The 24,441-nt window shown below is 44.2% G+C and overlaps 1 protein-coding gene across 1 annotated transcript in view; it reads right to left on the bottom strand.

The window, feature by feature from the left end:
* Positions 1 to 24,441, bottom strand: part of LOC309690959 (partitioning defective 3 homolog B-like) — a 223,181-nt gene that overhangs the window by 77,720 nt on the left and 121,020 nt on the right. The window contains 4 exon segments of the mRNA XM_082508445.1: positions 25 to 124; positions 127 to 134; positions 16,038 to 16,266; positions 18,183 to 18,398. Of these exon segments, the coding sequence (XP_082364571.1) occupies positions 25 to 124; positions 127 to 134; positions 16,038 to 16,266; positions 18,183 to 18,398 (553 nt within the window).

The raw sequence follows: 24,441 nt of genomic DNA, 5'->3' as shown, positions 1-24,441 counted from the left end.
TCTCATGGATAGAAACCTCCCCACCTCTCTCTCTCTTCTTTCATCCTCTCGAGCTCATGGTCACTCAGGAGGTCTGACTTTTGTCGCTGCAGAGCGGCCTTCGCTTCCTTCTTCTCCTCTTTTTCTTTCCAAATCTGGACAGAAGCAAACATTGACACAGCATGTGGATCAAAAAGAAAGCCGGAGACAGCACACAGTACAGCTGGTATACAGAGGACGTAGATAAAGGACAAACACTGCATCAGCACCACTCTTAAAAGAATCACAGGGCAGATACAGCCCTCGCGTCTCACATACAAATAAACACACATAGAAAAGTCAACTGAACCAACAACAGCTTCCACGGTGGGTTAGTAAACTGGACACACAGGTGGTTAACTCGATGCCGACGGACGCTGGAGTAAAAGACACGCAGTTAATCCAGATTTGACAGAGGAAGGATACACACGAAGCTCAATAGGAACGCAGTCTATACAAGCTAACATAAATTAAAAGACGGCATACGCGCGACAGACCTAAAGACCCGCTTTAAGTGGCCACATATCAATACTCAAACCACAGCAGTCAATACTGCTTCTGTGTGGTCAGCATCAACAGCGTACTCAGCACTAATGGACACCAGACAATTCATTACCTGGAGGAGATGCAGGCAGACACACACACACACAAGACTGGATGTCATAATGAGCATCATTATATCTTCAGACTTTGCCGCCACTGCTGAAAATGAAAAGTGAACTAAAGTGGGAAATGAAAATGTAAGAACTGATTTGGTGACATTGGGGTGATTTTGTGTTTCAGCTGTGAGCTGGAGAAAAATGACCTGAGTCAATATTTTCATGCTTTTGCATTGACGGAGCTCTAAGGCTCATCAAAAGTCTGTAAAGGTGAAAAACACCTTAAAATCTGAGTTAACTTGCAGTTGTTGTTGTCAGGCACTGATCTCCGTTTGTGTTATGGTTTCCAGCTTTTTCACCCAATCAGGTTGTTTGCTCCATTTCAAACTCGTCTTCAAATGGATTCAACATTCTTATTAACATTTAATATCGTCATCATTAATATTATTACCTTTATGTTACCAGGAAGTCCCACTGAGATCAATCTGTCTCACAAGAGAGACTACAAATACAACATAAAGTATAAGTCCACAGCACATACACATAAAACTTTAATGGTTTCATGTTTCTTAAAAGAAACATCCTCCGTCTCCATCTAAAGTTTAGATGGTAACTATGAGTCCTGGGACAGAGAAGGGTACAGATGTAGATGCAAAGTCCACCTAGAACGGCTTTATAAAGTAAAATATACGACCATAGAAAATATAAGTGGTCAGTGAATGAAGACTCTTTAGGACTGCAGAGGAAGCATGCATATACAGCAAATCACCAAAATCAATTACAGGCAAACAAGTAAAGTAAGATTTATTTCTAAAGTACAAACCAGGCCTCGCTTTAAACGTCCTAATAAGATTAGCACTGCGTGCATTGAGAAATCTACACACAGTGACAAAGTACAGCCAGTTTTGGGTCCTGTAGAGGACCTTTAGTTAAAGCACCTTCCACAGCAATGGCAGCTCAGTGTCTTCTTTGGAACGAGCCCGAAGATTAAAACTGTTTTTGTCCCATTTCAGGCACAGATGTTCAATCTCCACCCGCTTGGATGAGGAGCAATAGTGCACCGCTATTTTCAGGTTAGGTTCAAGTCCAGACAGTACCTGGAAACTCCAGGCCTTTCGCTCCTTTCCAGTAACACTTCCTGTATTTTCCTGGCATCACGATGACGTTTGTGCACAAGTTCAATAATGTAATCAGTCACCTGCCTGCTGTCCTGGGGGTTGGGCTGCTGTTGTCTACATCACTACTGCTTCCCTCGCTGTCGATCTCAACACTGCCATCAGTATTCTTGTCCAATCATCTTCCTGCCTGCCTTCTTTGAGCCAACCAGCCTCCACTTTGCGTAGTTTAAATCTGTGCTCTCTGTTACTCTCCCTTTCAGACTCTCATTCATGCAACCCACCTCCACCCATCTGCACCTCACAGACACATCAGTCAGAGCTCCACCCAGGCCTCAGTCTTCATCTTCACCACCATCATCTAGACTTCGGTTGGTCCTTCGATTCTGCCGTGTTGGTCTAACCACCAAACTCTTAATTTCTCCATCTCAGTAAATTCAGCTCTTCCAAGTGATCTCTCCTTCTTGAACTTCTGCTTGTCGTGCCGTTAGCATGTAAACTTCTGCTCAGCACACTGGAAGACGTTTTCACCGGAGACGGCTCGAGGCTATTATGCGCTACAGAAAGAGCTTCCAACATAGCAATGCTGCCACCACTGTGTGTGACTGTAGGGATGGTATTAATGAGGTGCTGCTCAGTGTCTGGTTTCCTCCAGTTAGATCCCTCTTGGCAAACTCCATGGCGGCCAGTCATGTGACTTATGGAAAATGGGGGCCGACCACAAAGGTTTGAGCGGTGAAGTGCTGCCACACAGAAACTTTGGGTCTCATTCATAGTGACTCCTGTTGGCTCACCGATGTCCTGAAAACTCAGTCGGTGGCTCCAAACTTGATTACGTGTATCCGTCTTTAGAGGAGTCTGCGTCCTCTCAGCAACCTTATTTTAACTCTGATTTACAAAAGATTTAAAAGTCATTGTTGGACAATGAAAATAAAAATAATACATAACGAGTATAGAATGAAGCTGTGCACTGTAATTAGCCAGGCACACACTTCCTCAAAGAGCAACCAAACAAAATGTTCTCTTTTCCATGATCCAGTTTGAAATTCCACAGAGAATTAGCATCTCTGCAAACATCTCCATCTTTAGGGTAATTAAGAAGACTTGTACTGTACAAATCTGTTTAGCAGCATTAGCACTGCAGCGTTACATGTACGTTACAAAACCTGCGCACATTTTCATTAGTTTAGAAACAAAATATCTCTATACTCCCCCTTTTCTCTCTTCTCGTTCCCCTCACCCTAAAGCTTCTGCAGTTTTTGACTCCCCCTCCTTCAGCCTGGTTCTGCCAGAGGTCACTTCCTGTTAAAAGAGAGCATTCCTCTCCACTGTTGTCAAGCTGTTGCTCAAAAGAGATCATCTGATTGTGCCTCACAAGATAAACCACCTGGAGGAGATGTTGGTGTAAACTGATGCTGTATAAATAAAATTCATTGAAAATCGTAACCAAGTATGATGTTTCCGTACTAAACCATTTAGAGGTGTTTACCGTACTCCCAGCTCGATGGAGGAGAAGGTAAAACTTTACAACCAGCTGCTGTACAGTCGGGAGGACATGGAGAATTAAACCAGTATTAAATACTTAATACCTCCAACACACAAACCATGACCTTATAACAGCCTTTATGTTTAATTTATCAAGTGAAGTTATTGATATATGATCGTGCCACTATACCTGCTTATGGTTTATTTCAAACAACAGTCACAGTTTCTCTAAAGTGCGACTGTTTTGTTGTTTCAGCGCGTGCATATCACTGCTTCTGCAATAAAAGAAGGTATATTGTGAGCACAGAGGTAATAGGTTTCTTTGAAGTGCCTCATGTAGACTGGGGAAAAGCCTATTTACCACCCACAGAGGTGGACGCGATGGGCAATGAAGGGCACCAGTCATCTGTGTGAATTAACAGCATGTGTGTGCGTTTGCCTCACAGCGGACGAGCCTTGCTCTAATTACCGCTGCCTATAGAGGCTTACCCTTTCCTTCAACTCCTTCTCGTACCCTTCCTCACATGTCATGGTCTACGGTGGGTGGCTGGAGTTTCCATTAGGCTCCTGAACTGACCTGGGATCCGCCCCTGGGCAGGGCCAACTCCAGCTCCTGCACACCTGGAGCCTATTGCAGGCTATCAAGCCAGAGGGATTTAAACCACACATCGATGTTCACTCACTGCCAGTTCGTCATCAACCCATGTTGGTAACAGGTCTTGTGTTTTAAATTCTCGCTGTGATTCATCTTACTAACAAAGACTCTTTTGTGCTACAGTCGCTGTACCCACCCTGGCTCACTCCACCTCCGGACTCGGAATACCTAGTGATCATTTTGGAAATCCCTCTGTGCCTCACCTGCCTGCCCTCCTGCCATCACACTCCATCTGGAGCCCCGGATCTCAGGTCAGCCTTTCCACGCCACTCAGCCTCCCCTGGATCTTCATCATCCCCCTCTCAAACACTCCAGGTCCCTAACTGCAAGTAAGAATTGCTGCTCTTATACTGGCCACTTCTGAGCTGCCTTCACTACCTGCCTAACTTCTATATCCTCTCCCCTCAGTGTGACTGTTCCCCACTCAGCTCCGTTCCACTTCTCAGGCCTCGTTCCCTCGCCCTAGCCACGTTCCCCTGGGCATGCCACACCAAGGCTCCACGTCTCGTCATTTTCTGTCTTTGCCACGTTTCCTTTTTTTTGTTCCCCTTGCACTTAACCGTAATAAACTATTAAATCATCTACTGTCTCCGCTCTGGGTTTCTGCACCTGAGTCCTATTCAGTACCGGCCATCCGTCGCCGTGACATCACAGCTCTTTTATGTCCACTCCTTCTGACCGTCTCCTCAGCGCACGCTTTCCTCCCATTAATCTTATTTCTCTTTCGTTTCATCCGCAGCGTACCTTGCTTTCACCCCGTCACCTCAGCCTCTCCTTTGACGTTTTGCTCCTTCCCTTTGCTATCAAGCACTTCTCTCTTCAGCTAATCTGTCTCCTCTCTTCTATGCTTCTCCTCACCCCTGCGTCCTCTCCAGTGTCGGCTTCTCATACTAACAGAAAGAATAGATGATAAAGTGAACACAACATATATTTTAACAACAGAACCCTTCTCTGAAAATTAAAGAACACATTTAGCACCGAGATTATCGCCATGTCTTGCTAATTTGAAGCACACACGCACACCTTCATACACCAACTTACTTTCTGCACAATGCTCAGTCTTTTGCACGACCCACTGTCATTGTTGCATTGTTGCACTGTTGTGTCTGCACCGTCTGCTGTTACACGGTCGTTGTTTTTTTTGCAGTTTTTGCACATTTGCACTTTATGCAGTCCTGTGTTGATTGTCCTGTGTCACACGTAGCACCGTGGTCATGGAGGAATGTCTTGTTTCACTGCGTACTGTACTGTTTCCAAAGTTTACTCAGAACGCTGCTGGAAAATGAATAAACCAACATCTAAAAGGTCGGAGTTCAGAAGGCAGAAACGTGTTGGTGATGGGGGAAGTCAGACGGGAATGCCCTAAACTGGTTGAAGCTGACAGAAAGGCTTTACAAACTTGGAAAACCAATCTCAAGAACACAAATGTGTGGCTACAGTGGACAGCTAAAAATTGGACCGCTGAAGACTGGAAATATGTTGTCTGGTCTGTTGGATTATCAATTTCTGCTTAAGGACACAGATGGTACAGTCAGAAATTGGCAACAGCGCCACGAATCCTGGTGGTGTTCCCTACACCATGGCATAATGGTGCATGGAGTGCTTCCTTGGCACGCTTTGGGCCCAGCAGTATCACTCCGCAGCAGTGCAGCTGACAACGGGCAAGTCTTTATGACCACAAATTATCTTCTTCTTGGAGGTGTTAATGATATAGAAAAGAAGATGTGCATCTGAAATGCACGTTTCCGTGTGAAATCACGATGCCATGGATTATTTTATATCTCAGCATCATGTTAATGTGGTCTTCTGTTGGCAGGCGTAGTTTTGACGCCACACACAACAATCCTTCATTTGCCCATTTTTGCTTTTCTTCTCTGACTGGAAATAGACAAGCAACCACATCCAGTTATCGACGATTTCCATACGCTTTGCAGCAAAATGAAAGAACAGCTGAAGAAGAAGAAAGAGATTCAAAGAAAACGGACACACACAGCTTAATTAAGCCCACTCTCCCATCCTGCAACACACAGTTGAACAAAGATTCATTCTTAGTAAAGTCCTATCTCCTGCCACTACCTTCTGCCTGAGCACGTAGGGTTTCTGAATCAACACTCCTGCAGAGTGTATTTGTCGTGCACGCGCACACACGGTAAGAAAAGTTAACTAACACATAAATAAACTGGAGACAAACTGGCATGCTTTGATTTTGTCCCTCTAAACGCCGCTTTGTTGAACAATGGGTAAAAATAAAACTTGTTTCATTTTTGTTTCTTTCAATCTTTCGTTCAACAACCCGTCGACGTCTCTCCTTTCATCTTCTCCTTTGTTAAACGCCTTTTGTCCAACGAAGATAATCAGTTAAATCACAAACCACTGCCTGCATGTAATCACTGTGCACAGACGTAGAAAGGTCTCACAGGTGAGACTACACTTTTCCAGTTTTTCTTCTTCATGCGCTTCATTTATTTGATACTTAAAAACACATTTGGATCATTTTTCTATTTGATGAATTGAAACCACGTAAAAGTGGATTTAAAATGTAAAATCAAACAGACACACACACACACACACACACACACACACACAGTTGTTCAGTTCTAAAGTGTGTTAAGTGTAAAAGGCAGGATTAATTAACTTTATTAGAAAAATCATCACAGCAAAAGCAGCAGAAATTCTTTATAGCAAAATGTTATTTTTCTAGAATTGACATCAACTCATCCAATGCAGTATAAAGCAATGACGGTGGCACGGAGTTCACTTCCACCGTTTTTGATCTCAGGAATTATCACAACAACTAGAATTGGTTATTTTTTGTTACGTTTTGGACGTTTTATGTGACGAGCACGTCGGTCCCTGGGACGGAGTTAATCATTTAAAAAGCAAATGAGCTGCTGTGAATCCTATAGATGTTTATTTGTAACAATTAATGTATGATTAATCGAGCTGTTGGTTTTAACTGTGTTGTTTTGTTGTTTATGAGCCTTTTTTTGTCTTTCATGGATGAAAGTTTTTTTTTATTTTCATAAAAAGTTCGTCAGACCCGAGGAAGAGTAGCTACTGATACTGCATGAGCTAATGGGGGTCCTAATAAACTAAACTAAACTAAACTAAACTAAACTAAACTAAACACACAGCCTGATGAGATTTTAAAATGTACAAGTTCTGATGATATCGCCTGAGAAACATTGTTTCACAAGAAATGTCAGAGTAAGATTAGCAGCTGATTAACAGCCAGTTAGGACGAATAAATCACCTCTTGTTGTGTCATTAGTGGGAACAGAACGATAACTCATGAATATTCAGGAAGTAACACCTCAGTCTGTATGGAAAGTGTATGGCTCCTCATTTACATGTGAGAAAGTTTGCTCTACAGCCGGTTTTCCTAAAGCTCCCGTCTGTGTAGGGAAAAGCCTAAAAGTCTGACCAAGACGGGAACTGCATCTTTGGGAATATGTGCGTACTTACGGTCTGCTTATTACAGTAAACGGCCCCGTCTCACTTTAATCCCAAGCTTCATTAAAAAAGAGAGACGCCCACAGTGGGTAGAGTACACAGACAGTAAAACACTGTGGCAACACCGTCGATGTTTCAAAAACTTTACGGCACATGTCATCACGGCAGATGGCGAGAAAGACTGTTCGCGCTTGACTGCGGTGTCATTTCGGTCTTACTTTTAGTTTAATTTGTCGAAGACAGGTGGTGGTTACTCTATATAAGTGATACGCGTGTTTATGTTAGACGTGGATTTTCAACTTCTGCTTTTCCGTGTGAGCTCTTCACACAAATCTGGTGTGTTAGTTTGATTTTTCTGCTTAAACAGAAACGACCAGTGAAGACTTCCTGACTGTAAACACAGAACCACCGAGAGAGAAAAGATAGCAGGTGGAAGACTTTTATCTTGCTGTTACAGTCCACACCAGTTACACCAGTTACAGCAAAGCAGCCCCAGACTATCGCGCCACCACCACCATGTTTGACCATTGCTATGATGTTCAGTCAGTTTTCTGCCATACGTAACAGGACTCAAACCTTCCACAAAGTTCAGCCTCTATGTCCTCAGTCTTGGGAATCATCCAGATGTTTTTTGGCAGATGTGGTTCTCAGCAGTGGTTCTCTCCTTGGAATTTCTTATTGTTGAATCATGAACTCCTTAACTGAGCCAAATGAGGCCTGCACTTCTTTAGATGTTGTTGTTGGTGGCATGTGACCTCCTGGATGAGTAGCTGAAGAGCTCTCAGAGTCATTTTGGTGGGCCGGTTGCTGCTGAGAAGGTTCACCGTGGTTCCAGATTTCCTTCACGTGTGGATAACGGCTCTCACCGTGTTTCATTGAAGTCACAAAGCCTTAGAAATGTCTCTGCAACCCTTTCAGACCGACAGAGGTCAGTGACTTTGTGTCACAGCTGTTTCTTTAGATTGCGGCTGCTTTTAGAGATCTTTTAGTCTCCTTCACTGATCGGGGTGTGGGTAGTGAAATTAAACTCAGCTTTCCAAAAAAATTTGGTTAATTTGTTTTTTCATGATTGAACTCAGTTGTTACAATATTCAGATTTTAGTAGAAGGAAGCAAACGGTACCAGCCGTTATGTTGACTTTACATCCAGCAAACATGTTATTCAGCAAAAACACTCGTAACAATGTACAATCCACACACATTAACATGCACACAGATGTGGAGTGCCGAGTCTTCAGGCGGCTGTTACACACCTGCGCTTCCCGATAAACCCACTGACAACCGAGAAAAATCAGGCCAAACATCTGTGACTCTCACTTCATCTATTCTTTCCTTTCTCTCTCCCTCCCTCCCTCTACCACTCCTAGGACACGCCTTCCTTTCCTATCATTGGAAAATAGATCCATGAGGGAATGGGTGATTGACAAGTGCGATACAATAACAAGCACGCACGCACATACACATACACGCTCTGATGACTGACAGGCATGACATCAGTCAGTGACACCCCAATGACTTCCTGTCAAGACGTTTGATTGGCAGAGTCCTTCCCCTGCTTCAAGCATGTGCTCTCTAATCATGAAACAATGAAATTCAGCGTCTGGTCAGAAGCCTGTTTTTTCCCCTGCTTGGGGAATTTGGAGTCGTCTTCCATGCACAAAATTTTCGAGTGCCTTGAAATCTCATTTCTACTGCACGCGTCTATCTTCATGTACAGTTGGAAGCAAATTAAAACCTGCGGCCACTAAGACTGTTGTCAATGCCCCTGTGCAAGCTGCAAGCCAAAATGCAAGAATCTAAGATGCATGCATTCGAGTTTAATGCAAAATAAAAGTTGCAACTGAGTCTAAATGTGGAATTGAATGAATTGAAAAGTCGTCTAAAGACAACTGCAGCAACCAAAGCAATCATGAGGTGGTTCAATTTCAACCATCTGTAACCCCCGACAACCAGTCACTAAAAAGATGGGGAATACGCAATTTTCCCTGACAACCACTGGTTACCAGGGGTTACTGACTGGTTTTTAGGTCTGCATGAATTGAACTTGGCATCAGATTTTGCAGAAACTGCCAGCAACCTCTAGGAGCCATTTGCAAACCTTTACCGAACCCTGATCCTGCCCATTCTACTTTACGGTGCGGAGACGTGGACAATGCTCAAACACGACCTGAGCAAGCTCGAAGTTTTCCAAATGCGTTGCCTTAGATGCGTTCTCGCCGTTTCCCTTCGCGACCGTCATTCGAATGACACCATCCTCACCAGCTGCGGCAGCCAACTGACGATCGGCAACCTAATCCAGCGCCGCCGACTCTGTTGGTTTGGCCACATTTGTCGAATGGACCCGAGCCGCTACCCCCATGGCCTACTCTGGTTGACCCGCCCCACCGATTGGAGGGTGCATCGAAATGCACCAAAGAAGACATGGATGAGACAAATCCAGGATGATTTGAAGGCCCTTCGACTTGACCTCGAGCAGGCAAGAACCATCGCCTTAGATCGAAAAGCGTGGAAGATAATCGTTGGTCAAGCAAGAGAACCTGCGGCACCTACAGCAGCGTACTGGTTGCGCGGCAGACCACCGCCGCTGGTCGCCCGCTAAGGACAAGAAGAAGAGAAGAAGAAGATGGCTGAGGGTTAACTGAGAAAGAAGCTGGCCTGACTCAAGCAACCTGAATATACATTTATAAATGACATTTGCTGGACTTGTGCTAAGATCGGGAGTGAAATATGGCCTCCATCAAACTGCCAACATGTCATTTCTTCACAGCCTATTTAAGTGCTGCAACTGTACAGCAGCAACTCTTACAGGCAGCTTAATTCAAACACAGCAGAGCTCCACCAATCAGAAAATCTCCAGCAAATGATGGGGACTGCAGCATCAAAGTAAGTCCATTTTCTGCCATCAACCTTTTCATCTAAGCACCACACACACACATTCAAAAGCACACAGGCATACAGTATGCACAGACTCGGGCTAATAGGCCTAGCATGAAGCTCAACCATTACACAGCCCACAATGGAGCTAGTCAGTCCTAATGGGCCCCACCGTTGAGATGGGCTAATAGTCCCAGCGATGGAGCACTTTAAGTCTAACAGAGATGCAGCATTATGACCAGCTGGAAATAGCGCAGAGAGCGGGAGAGGAGCCACGAGGAAAAAAATGGGACAATATGGGGGAAGTCTAATTACTGGTATCAGTGAGAGGTAAAAAAATGGGCTAAAGGCTCAAAGCTCTTTAAGTATACATGTGCCATTCATGTGAAACCTTTTCAATAATTATAAATGATAGTCAGCAAACACACACATGCACACACACACGTGGTGCTTCATATAGGCAGACCCATTATATATCAGATATTCCAATAAACATAGTTTAAATTTGAAAATGAACAGCGTGCACACACACACATCAATAACCACATGAATATGATGCAGTGACAGCAGCAGCGCCCGCTTACATTTTGTTCTGGTGGACCTCGTCCTCTCCCAGTCACACCTGATAGATCGCCATATTTTCATTTGTACAGACTGTCTCTCTCCCTTCCTCTTTCACAGCCGGTCGCACACACGCAGACGACGGACCAGCTCAACAACCGTACTTTCCACTCGTGTAAATTATGTGCAGAGCACAGAGTTATGGCTGCGTGTACACACTATATTTCTGTACACATAAAGCACAATAACACGACGCTAAAAGGTCTGAGCAAGAAAGACAAAAGACGCACAACTTTACAGAAAAACAAATGCATCCACACACACTCTCTGGAAGATTCACAGTAACCATGTGCCAACTATATGACAACCATCTGACTGTGTGACCAATCGTGTTTTATCAGCACATGAATATTCATGACGGTGGGCCGGTTACCACGGTGCACGCACACACACGCACACACACACACACACACACACACACACACACACACACGCAGATGACTGGCATATCTGATTGGCAAGTGGCAACGGTTCAGATGACGGAGCCAGCTGTCCACTTTAAAGGGCATTTGAAGCAAACATTTAGAGTTGGACGTTATCGCCGGGGTTAACGATGAGAATGAGACATACAGTAATTACGTTACTGCAGGTACTTGCAACGCTGAACCCTCCCTTCATCCAACTTAACAATTCAAATCACAAAATCCAGTAAAGTAAGCGTCTTCAGAGGCAGTGCACGATCAGCGAGGTAACGCAGCGGTTGAATTGAAGTTTCAAACGTGCGAACCGTCTATAACATGCATGCACACTTACTACTGTACAACCAGAGAGCTGCAGTAAGGCAGAGTATCCCATACTGCCTCTCCTCCAGACCATTAGGCCAATCAAAGGTGCCCTTAGATGAATATGACAAATCAGCAGCTCGCCCCAGATTGAACTGTACTGAATAGCACCAATTTGCCTTCTCAGTCTACCACCATTACATGCAATCAAATGCAGATAGAGAGCGGGAGCTGGAGAGAGCAGACGGAGAGGGAAAAATTGGAATGATGCAAAGATTAGCGGGGTGGGAATGGAGAGAGGGGGTGGGGGTGGTCGCTGCAAAAGATGGCAAGGAAGAGGAGAAGGAGAGAAAGGTTGAGATTATCACTGGGATCTAATCAAGACCTTTTTACAGTGATGAGCGAGGAGGTGTAGGGGACAGGTCTAAAAATATCCTCGGGTGTATTATATGGTTTTAAAGCACTTGTGGCGAGATGCGATGGGAGAGCCGGGGGTTAGATGAAATGATGGATGGAGAGGAGGCTCGCTTAGATTAGACTGGAGATGTTCTCGGGTGTGCGGCGTAGGCTGTCCAAACCGTAATCAAACAGAGTGGCAGACAAGAGGAAGAGAGGTGGATGAACACAAGCAGAAGGTATCGCTGTAACCGTCGCTGAACTCTGAGGCGCTTAAAACAAAGACAAACGCGATGGAGCGAAAGAGGTGGAAAAACCACATCCTTCAGTCTGTGATGTGTGATGGAGGTGTGCCCACAAAAACCAGCAACAGAAGGAAAGAGAAGAAGGAGGTACATTCTGTCATCGTTTAACTATTTATATAAACATGATTTATGACTGCGTTACTTAGCTCTGTTTGCAGTGTGTATTTTATATGAAGTCATCAAATACTAGTACATGTACCATATTTTTCGGACCATAAGGCGCACTGGATTATGAGGCACATTAAACGCCTTATAATGTTTTATAATTTTTGCTATGTAACTTTGCACTGTCCACTTTCTGCTGTAACAAAACAAATTTCCCACGTGTGGGACAAATAAAGGTTATTTTATCTTATATGAATGACTAACCTCATATTATCTCAGTTGTTCTCCTGACTGAAGTTTGGTCCGTTTACAGCATCCTGCCATGTGATTGCATTTGTCTCTAACCATCAGGAACCCTCAAGTTAACTTTTATCGAAAAAAGTTAGCGTTCATCCTCCAGCTTCACTGTGTTTATGCTAGGCTAACATAGCTGTGTCGCTAGCGATCACGTAGCACATCATTATATACCAGCTAGCCCAACTTCAGTAACCCTACAAACGTCACTGCTGTTTAGTTTCCTGTCCTTATTTATGTTGGAAGTGATAGCAGAGCTGTACGTTTGAATTTTCCAGAAATCTCTCAGTCAGAACATGCTATATCATGCTTAGCTAACTAGCGAGCTAACTTCCTGCTAACTTCTAACTCTGTTAAATTTAATAAATTCTGTTTTCATGGATGCCTGGATGTTAAACTTAATTGTTACACCTGGTAAAGCAGCAACGCTGATCATTTTATTACAGATGAAAGAATTTAGACAGTTTTTAACTCTCAGTGATGCTGCAGTGTTCGTTTGACTTTGGGACCTGAAGTAACGGAGTTTAGGACCCAGTCGGTATGTTGTTGTTGTTGGACCTCCACTGCTGATTTCAGACAAAAGTGATGATGATCAAACGTTTTGTCATTAATGACATCAGCAGTTATTTTGATAACATGTTTAAACAACATCCTTCATCTCAAGTCCAAAGCTAAGATTCACCAGGCTTCTAGATACATGCAGTGCTGTGCAAAAGTCTTGATCCTCTCCTCATTTCTTTACGTTTGCTTCAGACGAGGTACACTGTGCTCTAGTTTTCTTTGTTAGGTGGTCTACAGTTTCCAGACTTTCTGAGGGTCTTTCAGAGTTTACTTTGCTTTCATCGGTTTCAGTCGTTGTACCTGAACATTTTCGGAGGAATGTTGTTTTTGGGTGTTTCTTTGTTAAGCCACTTAACACTGATCTGTGAATCATTCAAGCATGAAGAGGCACCTGAGGGAGAAACCTGTGTTGTTTCTGCATGAAACAGAGAACCAGTCTTAAACTGGATCGTTGGCCACTTTGTTACTAGCAGCCTGTTGCAAAAACAGATTGTTTGTTCCCATTAAGAGTGGGCAAGATAGCATCAAAACTAATATTTCGATCAAATATTTCAAAGACATTTGCAGCAATTATATTTGTGACAATATAATAAAATGCTGCAGCTTACAGGGAGCAGCATTGATTTATTTCTGCAAACAAATGCTGTTTAGATTTTTTTTTTAAGTACCATCAGATTTAGATTCTTGCATCTGGAAAGGATGTGATTGGAAACAGCTTCATTTTTCAGCATGACAGTGATTCCAAACACGCTGCCAGTGCAGTAAACAACACACAAACAACAAAAACCGTCACGGATTGGCCTTCCCACAGCCCGGACCTCTACGCTATTAATCTACCGTGGGATCATCTCGACAGGAAACTGAACAAGCGGCAGAAACGCTGAAAGAAAAGCTCTGAACGTCCTTCAGGAAGCCTGGAGAACTATTCCTGAAGACGAGCTCAGGCTATGATGAAGATCAGTTCACACACACAAAGAAAAGGACCCTTTTTCTCACTTTCTGCGCACACACACTTCCTGTTATCTGATCTTGGACTGCAGCTTTATTCACAATCCTCAAATATCGCAATATTTAATTTGTCTGAAAACTCAACAACAAAGTCCCTCCAGAGAACAGAGAAATACCAGAGTGAATCACAGACCTTCAGTTTTACTACTGACAAACACAGCTGACAATAAAACGCACGCAAAGCTGATTAAGGTCAACTTTTCATCAAACTCAGAGCTGCTCATCTCTGCTCAGTTATCAGGAACTTAGTTCTGTGTTACAAGGTCTCTTTGTGTTTTGAGGGCTGGAGGATGGCGGCATTAACGTACGCACAGCTCAGCTCAACTAAGGATAAACGGAGGAGGCAGACAGGTAGCTCCTGTAAAGGTAAACCACACAGGACACAGCGCTCCGTTAGTCATCCTCACACTCGGTCACACTTAGCGAAGAATAAAAAACATCTGACATAATTATTAACAGGCTTAGATTAGCCGTTTACACAGTCCACTGAATAACAAAGATAGAATTTTAACACAATAAAACGGGCTCTATCTCCACATCATAAAGGTTTATTTCCTAATGATTAAATGGTGCAAGAATGGGAGAAACAAAGCCGGCTGAAGGGAGATCGGGGGAAAGGTGAAAGAACTTTCAAAGAAAAAGAATTAAACCTATTCGATTACACAAAATTAGTGCATATTAGTCCAACTGCCTAATATTACACTTTAAATAACATGCAATTTGGAGATACAATCATTGTGATAAAATGGGACTTTGAAATCTGGAAGTGCTTTTCTGTGTCCCAGTTCACACAGACTGCTTTTGTGAGTGTATTTTGAAAGGCTGCGGCTCTATTTTGCAGATCAAATTGCACGTTGCTGTTTATCTGAAGATCTGTATCTGTGTAATAGTCATGTGAAATCCCACTTCAGAACCACAGTGGGGAAAAACACTGATAGTAGGCAGCAGTGAAGGTGGAAAGTATAGTAAATTGTTCATTGAAACACTTTGCCTCATTCATGCTACGTATGTTATAGTCACGCTGAGAGGTGCAGTCTTAATCATACAAAATAGTTCTGAGTGAAAATTTCTTTGTGTCCTGCAGCACGTGACAGTGATTCACGAAGGCACAAAAAAAGAGCTCAGTGTTCATGTTTTGTCCGACACGGTACGAACGCAGGTGGGATGTAAACATATTTGATGATGCACGTCGGGTTTTCTGACAAGAAACAAAGAAAAGGTGACGGCCCAGTGAACTCTGCTCCTTGCAATGATACAAAAGCTGACCTGATCCTGTGCAGCTGGTGGTTCGTGGGCTCTGAGAGGACAGAGAACATCCAGCAGCAGCAGAAAAGTTCAGGACTGCTTATCGGTGACGAAAAAGTGATCAGCAAACAGTAAAAAACGCTGATATCTAAAAGTGCAAATGAGAAAGACACAAATTCCACTCTCGTCTCAGCAAACACACTAAACTTCACTGAGTGAGGCTCAGCAAAGCGGAGCAGACTGCCAGACCAGCACCACCATGTTTCCACTGAAGTCTGGATGGTGTGAATAATGTGAAACTGAAGCTGGTGACACGTTAAAACAAATACGTTGGTCTAATAAACGCTTTGATGTTGGTTTTGGAAATCACCGCTCTGTGAGAAATGATTTCAAAGCTTTGATATGTGCCGTGTGGTCGGCCGTGTGGTCGGCTGTGGGGACAGCAGGGTTTCTGGCTTTTATAACGTCTGTTTAAACTGAATCTTTAGTCTGCTGTGGTGCATCTCTGCTCAAAGTTTGTATTTTATTACAAAGACACAATAAAGTGAAGCTAATGCTAGCACTCGTTTTAAAATCCCTCACCTCAGCAGACCGAAGCCGATTTTCTTGCTCTTCTTTTCCGTCTCCTCGGGCTCCTCGGTCTTCTTCTTCTCCTTCTCTTTCCCCTTCACCTTGCTCTTTTCTTTCTTCTTTGTTTTTGCCTTCTTTTTCTTCTCTTTTTTGCCTTTTTCTTCAGCCTGGTCACCAACTCCCTGCCGAGAGGAACTACTCGCAGGCGTGTCCCGACCTGAACTGGGCTCGGTACCATCATCTGGAGGGGAAAAAGAGAAGAACGATATAAGGAGGATGAAACAAAGTAGCAAAAACAACTACTTTGGATTTAATTCAATAAAACATAAACATCTGAATCATCAACCTGACCTGAAGGATTGCTGTGCAGGAGAGACCACCAAAGGCAGCTTTAAGTACGATGACTGCAGGTGATGTCTGTGAAATGTTGTTTATTGATAATAAACTACACAAAAAAACAACGCACTGTTCTGGGGGTGTGACCCGACCAGTCAGTCAGTGATGCTGGTGACTTTTCCACGTTTAGCCGATGCCGCTGTGTGAGTACAAACTGTTTGCACGGTCGTTTTCTTGCACGTTCACCTACAAGTTTGAGCCTGGTGCTCACACAGCACGTCACAAAGAGGGTCAAGGCCAAAAAAAACAAACGCATTAAGCAACAATGTGCACAAATAAAAACGACTCGTGCAAAGTGTCAGACAGAGTTTACATTTTTCTCCACAGTGCACTTATCAGCTTTACAGAGAGTTGATTTGCTCTTCACAGAGTAAACCGTGACGCCTCATTGGTTCTTTGACAGACTGGAGGTCTGAGACGCAACACAAACACACAAACACACAAACATGCAGAAATTATAGACTCCTTGTCAGATTTCATAAGCTAACCAAACTAAATTTATGACTTCAAATGGGGCTTAATTTTATTTGGGTATTCACTTCAGCATTAATTACAAAGACCGTCTTCCGGGAGGATGGAAATGTGTGTGTGTGTGTGTGTGTGTGTGTGTGTGTGTTTGTGTTGGTGCAGACCCACAGCATCATGCTCCACAATGGCAGCAGACGTGATCTCACTAGAGTTTTTGTTGCTGTGATAATTGTGCACATATGTGGGTTTTTATTTTTCCTGTGAGGCTTGTTCACAGAATTTTAGTGTTTCAGAAAATGTGCAAATATCACAACAACAGGTTGAAGCAACAATCAGAATATTTGCTTCAAAGCAGGTCGATGCCAGAGACTCGTCACATGTCAGCATAAAGTCGGGATTTTTTCATCTTTTCTGCGCCAAAGAAATAAAGAAATGATCCAAATTAAACAGAAATAAGAAAAAGTATTGAGAGTAATCCATCCCAGCTGAAGAACGGCCTCAAAGGCACTGACTCATCACAAGTGAATAGATTCGAAACTGTGACACGCTGTTCTCCTGTGGTATTAGCTGGACTCAGCTCAGGACCCCACACAATGCATCTGCTGCACATTAACTGCTTCGTTTGGACTGTCAAAATATTACCAGTGTTTGCCTTTCTAACAAACGCAGGTCCAGGCTAAAGAGTGCAAACTCACCTCTCACAGGCAGCGCTCGATAAGCATTTACATGATTTAAACCCAAGCAAAAAGTGACGACAACAGACAAAGAGAAGCACACAGCAGAGAAACGAAAGACAGATTCAGTGCTCTCTGTCGATTAACTGCAGCTCTGAAAGTGTTGAATATTTAGAAGGATAGTGACAGATGTGGCCGCGGCGTGTGTGTGTGTGTGTTGAAATGCCCTATTAGTCCTATCCTGTGTGAGTGTAGTGATCTGAAACAAGCCGACTCATTACTCTGGTGGTGACTGATAAGACTTGGCTGCTAATAACACAGCTGGGAGTTGAATATGTGCTGATATTTGGAGGCATAAGGTGCTTGTTGCAAAGCCCCTGTCACACTTTACTTGAGAAAGTGTAATTGGGGAACACCTAGCGCACGGCGGTAAGTTGAGCGGGCATCAATCACTGCGTTAGAAAACTCCCCGTGAACGTGGTGAAGATAAATGTCACCAATCGGACCGAGCTGCAGATACAAATCTGACATTCTAACGCAGCAACATGTGATGTGTAGACAAATGAATGACAATGCATCGTCAGCCTATCGCAGACACGCGTCTCTCTCTCCCGCTTACCGTCATCATCTTCAGCCGGCCCGTCGTAGGATTTATCGATAGCTGCTCTGAAGCTCTCGTTGCAGCCTCTTCCCCTCACCATATTTGGGCGAGGGCGGTGGAACGGGAGGAGTTCGTTCTTTCTGTTGACCTCCAACATGGCCGTCTGGAGGCTCTCCAGGGAACTGGACTTCTTCAGGCCCAGGGTGGGGCCGAGCTCCACGGGGCTTGATGATGCTGTGGGGGGAAAAGGAACTAATATTAGCATGTTGCAGGTGTCTCCTCCTGACAGTCAGTCAGGTTGCATTTGATCATTGAAGGTGAGACTGACAGCACAGAAAGCTACAGGCTTGGCAGCACACAGTGGTTTTGAATATGAAACCGCAGTAGACAGCTTAGATTAGTTTGAAGTATCACATCTCCCTTTGCTTTACTGCATTAAGTTCAAAGGGTCAGAAAGCATCTCTGAAGAATTTCTGATAATAAACATCTTAATTTCTGACCAAAAACATGTTCAATTTTGATCGGCAAATTCTGATTAGATCATCTTTAAACTTTGGTGCCAAATCTGAAGAATTTCACTGCACGTCCGCGATGTAGATACTGTCGCTCTGCTCCTGGTTTCAGTGCCACAGAAGACCTGCACATATACGGTAGGAAAGAGACACCTTTGCCCAGGTGTGGCGATCGAAAAAAGCTTTATCGCTGCTGCACCTTTCCGTGATCAGATTAAAACCCTGAAGGAGACACGAGGACCAAAGCCAGACCCGCCAGGCTACGGCTGAACTCCAGAGAGAAGTGCCAATAAAAAAGCGATGCAGTTAACTATCCTGTTGTTGAGTCTGTGATGGATGGGAAGTCTGCTTCACCGTCCCGAGATCTCCATCCATCATCACGAGTATGCTGTGAGAGATATTACTGAGGGAGGGATCTAGCAGGAAGCATGATGAAGAGGAGAACGATGGATGAGAAGACAAGTATTCATAGGAGGGAGAGAGACATCAGATGTGTGTTAGAGCCTCACGTTTCAAGCACACAAAGTCTACATTTGGAGAAACAGCAAAGCTTGCACTCTTGGCGTTTTGCAGGAAACCTAGCAACTGCTGCTATGTGCTGCACAAACCCAAGTTAAAAGCATCCGGACCGGGTTCAGCCTCGGGCCCCGCTGTGATGTCTCCACCACTTCAGAGGATTGCTGTTTATTAAACAAAAGAGGGAGAAGAGGTAATGCAAGTGTCACTCTGTGCCACCTAAAACAGAGAAGACACAAGATGGGGAGGAGGAAAGATGACTGGGAGGGAGCAAATTAAGTTTCCTCCAGAGGATATCATCATGGGAAACCCCGGTGGCAGAGAGGAGGACAGAGAAAAATGAGGAAGAAGGGAGGAAGGCTGGGCTAGCTGCCAGCTCAAAATACTGGTAATCCTTACATGCACACACACACACACACACACACACTCCGGATTCCTTGCTGGCCGTGGCCTGTCGATATGATGCCACTGTGATTCATGATAGCTAAACTTGCATCACTTTAGCTAATGATTCCCTATACACGCTGCTGCTGTTTGTGCGTGCGTGCACACGCGCGTGCTCACTGCACAGGAGATGACCGAGGACTGAGGAGGCGACTTCCACATCTATTTAAACAACCATTAACCAAACGCACACAAACACACAACGAGTAATAACTCACAATGAACGTGTGCACATGCATAATGTAAGTGGTCCGCTCAGAGAGGAGACGGGCAAAGGCCACAACATGTCAGACTCACATCCATAAACACTGCCCACATGACATTCAGAGGCACACTGAATCACCACAGCGCCAGGTGATTACTCCAGACTGGATCAACCCAGGAGCGACAGCCGAACAGCTGAACCAATGAAACAATTAAACAATAATGTTCCAACAAAAGTCATAAAACTGAGACTGAAACTCAAATTAAATTCTTTCAGGTTTACTTTTTTAATGAGAAACATTAGATTTACGTGAGCCATCAGCAAAACATCCTTTTCCTTGCGAACATCAAAGCCAAACCTATAAAAAACCACTAGAACCAGTTTAAGAAAAGCAAATATAACCCAGTCAGTGTCTACTCTGCAGACAGACCAGTTCCCTTCCAGCTGTGGTCCAACAACCTTTTGTTACGACACCGAAACTATGAAAAGTTTTATGTGCTGTTAGCATTTAGCACATGATTTACCGTCTCAGCTCATTAGTCCCTGCTGAACTCCCAAATCTTATTTACATCGGGTGACTCATTTTTCTTGATTTGCATTTTCATATATGCCGTGGAGTATGACAGGGTGTTAGCTGTGTAACTGTAACGCTGCGACAGAAGCATCTGTATTTGTTTTGACAGTATGATTACATAGTTTATGACTTCCAGAAGCTCAACAGGACCGTGTGCTGCGGCTAACGGGCTGAAGCTACGTGTACTCTGCCTTTAAACAAAGAAAAACAAACAAAATCATTTTAAATACAAGTTTTCAGTTGTTGAGCTGCTGCGTGATAGAAGAAACCCCCCATGCACCACTTTCACCTGATAACTTTAAGTAGATGCAGTAAAAGAACTAGATGTTATAGTCCTCTCTAAAGTTAGAAATATCCTGTCTCAGAGTGACGCTGAAAAACTAGTTCATGCTTTTATTACTTCCAGGCTGGACGACTGTAATTCATTATTATCAGGAAGTCCAAAAAACTCCCTGAAAAGCCTTCAGCTAATCCAAAATGCTGCAGCAAGAGTCCTGACAGGGACTAGAAAGAGAGAGCAGATTTCTCCTGTTTTGGCTTCCTGTTAAATCCAGAATTCAAAATCCTGCTCCTCACATACAAGGTCTTAAATAATCAGGCCCCATCTGATCTTAATGACCTTGTAGTACCATATCACCCTATTAGAGCACTTCGCTCTCGCTCTGCAGGCCTACTTGTTGTTCCTAGAGTATTTAAAAGTAGAATGGGAGGCAGAGCCTTCAGTTTTCAGGCCCCTCTTCTGTGGAACCAGCTTCCAGTTTGGATTCGGGAGACAGACACTATCTCTACTTTCAAGATTAGGCTTCCTTCCCACTGTCGCCAAAGTGCTTGCTCGTAGGGGGTCGTATGATTGTTGGGTTTTTCTCTGTATGTATAATTGTAGGGTCTACCTTCCAATATAAAGCACCTTGAGGCGACTGTTGTTGTGATTTGGCGCCGTGTAAATAAAACTGAATTAAATTTAGATCAATTAAACTTGATGGTGATGTTTAAGAATGTAGCAGATTGTTGACTTTTCCACTTTTTTATTGTGTTTTTTCAGGTTGATGGTGGCCTCGTTCATTTGCATCAACACCTCTTTGGACCTCATCCTGAAAGTTCCAGCAACCAGATCAGCTCCAGATCACGTCTGTGTTTAAACAATGAAACAACGAGAAAACATCCTGAAATGACTGGACAGAGACAAGACTACAAAAATGCTGCTGCTGTCCTAATACGTATGGACTTAACTGCATATATATGATAAAGCATGTGTTATTTGCTAGAATTCAAAAAGCAAAACAGGAACAAGGAAGCTAATAAAACACAGGCTGACCTCCGAGTCCAAAAACTGTTTGCAAAACACTCGGTAGTTGGATGAGCTGAAGTTTTATAAATAGCTTTGTGGTGTTTGGCTGGGTAATCAGGGAACACACACACACACACACACACACACACACACACACACACACACACACACACACACACACACACACAATCACTTATAAGGATATATAGCTAACACACACACAAGCTCTCACAAACATTTTTTGCTTTGAGTAGCAGGATTTGTGTCATAAATGTAATTACTGCTGTCCAACTGTAAGATGATAGAATTAAGCTGCTTTTAGAGAGTGAGAGAGAGCGAGGGGGGTGTGTGGGGGGGGGATCACAAGTAAGACAAGAATATCAAAATGGTTGGAGGCAGAGGAGGAGGAGGAAGGTGGGGGTTGGCAGAGAAAAACAGAGGAGAAAAGAAGAAAGAAACAAAGACAGCAGGCCTGGGAATGAAAAAGGAAGGATGGAAGTGACAACGGGAGAGAGAGAGGAAAAACAAAAAATATATAAATAAAAAATTAAAAACAGAGCACAAAGACAGAGAATGCCAAGCTATCCCAAGGCTATTTTGTTGGCAGGAAGGCAGTGGGCTACTTTCAAAGTCAAAATTACACTAAGGAGCAGCTTAGCAGCAGGCAGCGGCAACAAAGCCAGCAGACCCAACAACAGCCCCAACTTCTGATGAACCCAAGCACTCTTTGGACGCTCCAATAAGGAAATGCAGCTCCATTTCCGTGCTCCACTTTTCCATGGAAAAAGACAATATCCAGCTTCTCCCACTGTCCCATCGGGGGGAGAAAAGCATTACATCACAGCACAAATACCACCCGGCCCCGGCATGCGCGTTAGAGAAGACACACACGCTTAATTAAAAATTCCTCCTCAAAATAAAATGATCTAAAGGGTGAGGTGTGCAGGCTACACGAAGCATCTCTAAGAGTGTGTGTGAAACAGTCTGGTTTGTGTAAGCAACCGTTTCCTGTTTATTACATGTGTGCAGAGCAGTTCACAGATCCCGGCCGACGAAATGAGGTTTTCCGATCCCGCAGGGCCCGTAATAATTGAACGGGCATCATAAGCCGTACAAACACGTGACATCATCGTCAATCTCACGTCTCAGTATTTATTTCAGATTCCCACAGAGCTTAACGCAGATGCAGCTGGACTGAAAGGCGACGCTGTAATAATTGACCGAAAGAAACGATAATGCAAATATGCAGCACGGAGGACTTCCACGAGCGCCGCCCCAAAAACCAGATGGTCGCCGGCCTCGCTGCCAACAAGAGCTAATGTGTCGTTTCTGCAGGATAATGACTCCTTCATCTGAGATCCATGTGCACGAGCTGTTTGGAGAAGAGAATCTATTTTTCACTCATTAATGCACGAGCTGTGGAGGCTCATAGATTCTCGCTTCGGTTTGCTAAAAGATGGAAATCTTAAACATTGGCCTCCACCTCGACGTGCAGCGTCTCATGCATCATACAACATCAGCGCAGCACACGTCAGCTATCATCCTGTAAAGCCTGGAAAGGACGAATGGCCAAACCAGCGAGAAGCGACAGCTCTGACCATCTCCCGATTACTGCTTACCTTTATTGGCTTACTGGGGGAGACGGAGAGGGGTCAAAGGTCATTAGGTATACGGGCGCAGAGCCAAGAGTGCACACAAAGAGAGTTAAAACACAGAATGATGGAAAAGCAGTCACTGCTTCTAATAACAGCCGGTAGGAGCTAATGCGAGGCGGCATCGAGCGTGCACGCAGCCACGCTGACACGAGACACAAATTGAGCTGCTCTCCCTGCGACAAATTAATCCATCAATCCACATCAGCCTAACAAGGTGGCTTTCAGGTTAAATCCAAAGCAAAGTCTGGGAGAGCCAGAGAGACTGGAAACAAAGGAAGGAAGAGAGGAAGGAAGAGACAAAGGAGACAGAAGGGGATCCAGAGAGATGCGGCTCTCTGAAGACGCAAATTGGCAAAGTGTTGTCAGCGTGCGACTGCTGTCAAAGTCAAAGTTTCACCGGGGAGCGATTCAGACAATGGACTGCACCGGGGTCCCTCAGCATCACTCTGGCCCCCGACACACACACACTTTCAGAGAGATGCTGTCCGTCCTAAGCTCCTCTGCCTGTTTGCCAGCCTCTAAGCCTGAATGGCGTTGGCAAGAAAGTGAGTGAGCGAGGGCTGCTGGTGGGTGGAGGAAGCAAAACTCGGCAATACAAAGACATAAAACTGCAACAAAGGCATACAAGAAATTTGGCAGTTTAAGACATGTTTGCTGCAGGCGGAAAAAACCCTCACACGAGTGAGTATAAACACACGAGACCTTTTCTTTCCCACTTCTTAAGGAAGCATCTGTATTAAGGACTCGCGCATATTCGAGAAACAACTGAGGGCGTTTGTGCGTGTGGATGGAAATGTTCTCGATTCTGGAGCTTGTTTATTCCCCACAATTGACTTTCACATGGAAACAGCTCTCGTGCACTGTTGCACGCAGGCTCACAAACACAGCTCGAGGCCGCCTACATCACCCGAGGCTCGGCACAGCGAAAGGAGCACAGCTGCAGCCGCTTACGTCCTGTCAGCAGTTTGTGTGTTTGACTCCGTCGTCCTTCTCACAGCGGTTAAAGGATAAGTCTGCACTACTGAACCATACGAGCTAATGTGCTCTGATTATGCAAGTGCAGCCAATAATGACTCGAGTAAT

This window comes from Aulonocara stuartgranti (genome assembly GCF_965226115.1).
Source record: "Aulonocara stuartgranti genome assembly, chromosome: 16".
In the NCBI taxonomy this organism is placed as follows: domain Eukaryota; kingdom Metazoa; phylum Chordata; class Actinopteri; order Cichliformes; family Cichlidae; genus Aulonocara; species Aulonocara stuartgranti.
Note: the sequence above shows the minus strand (reverse complement) of the source record. Positions and strands in the feature narration are given on the sequence as shown.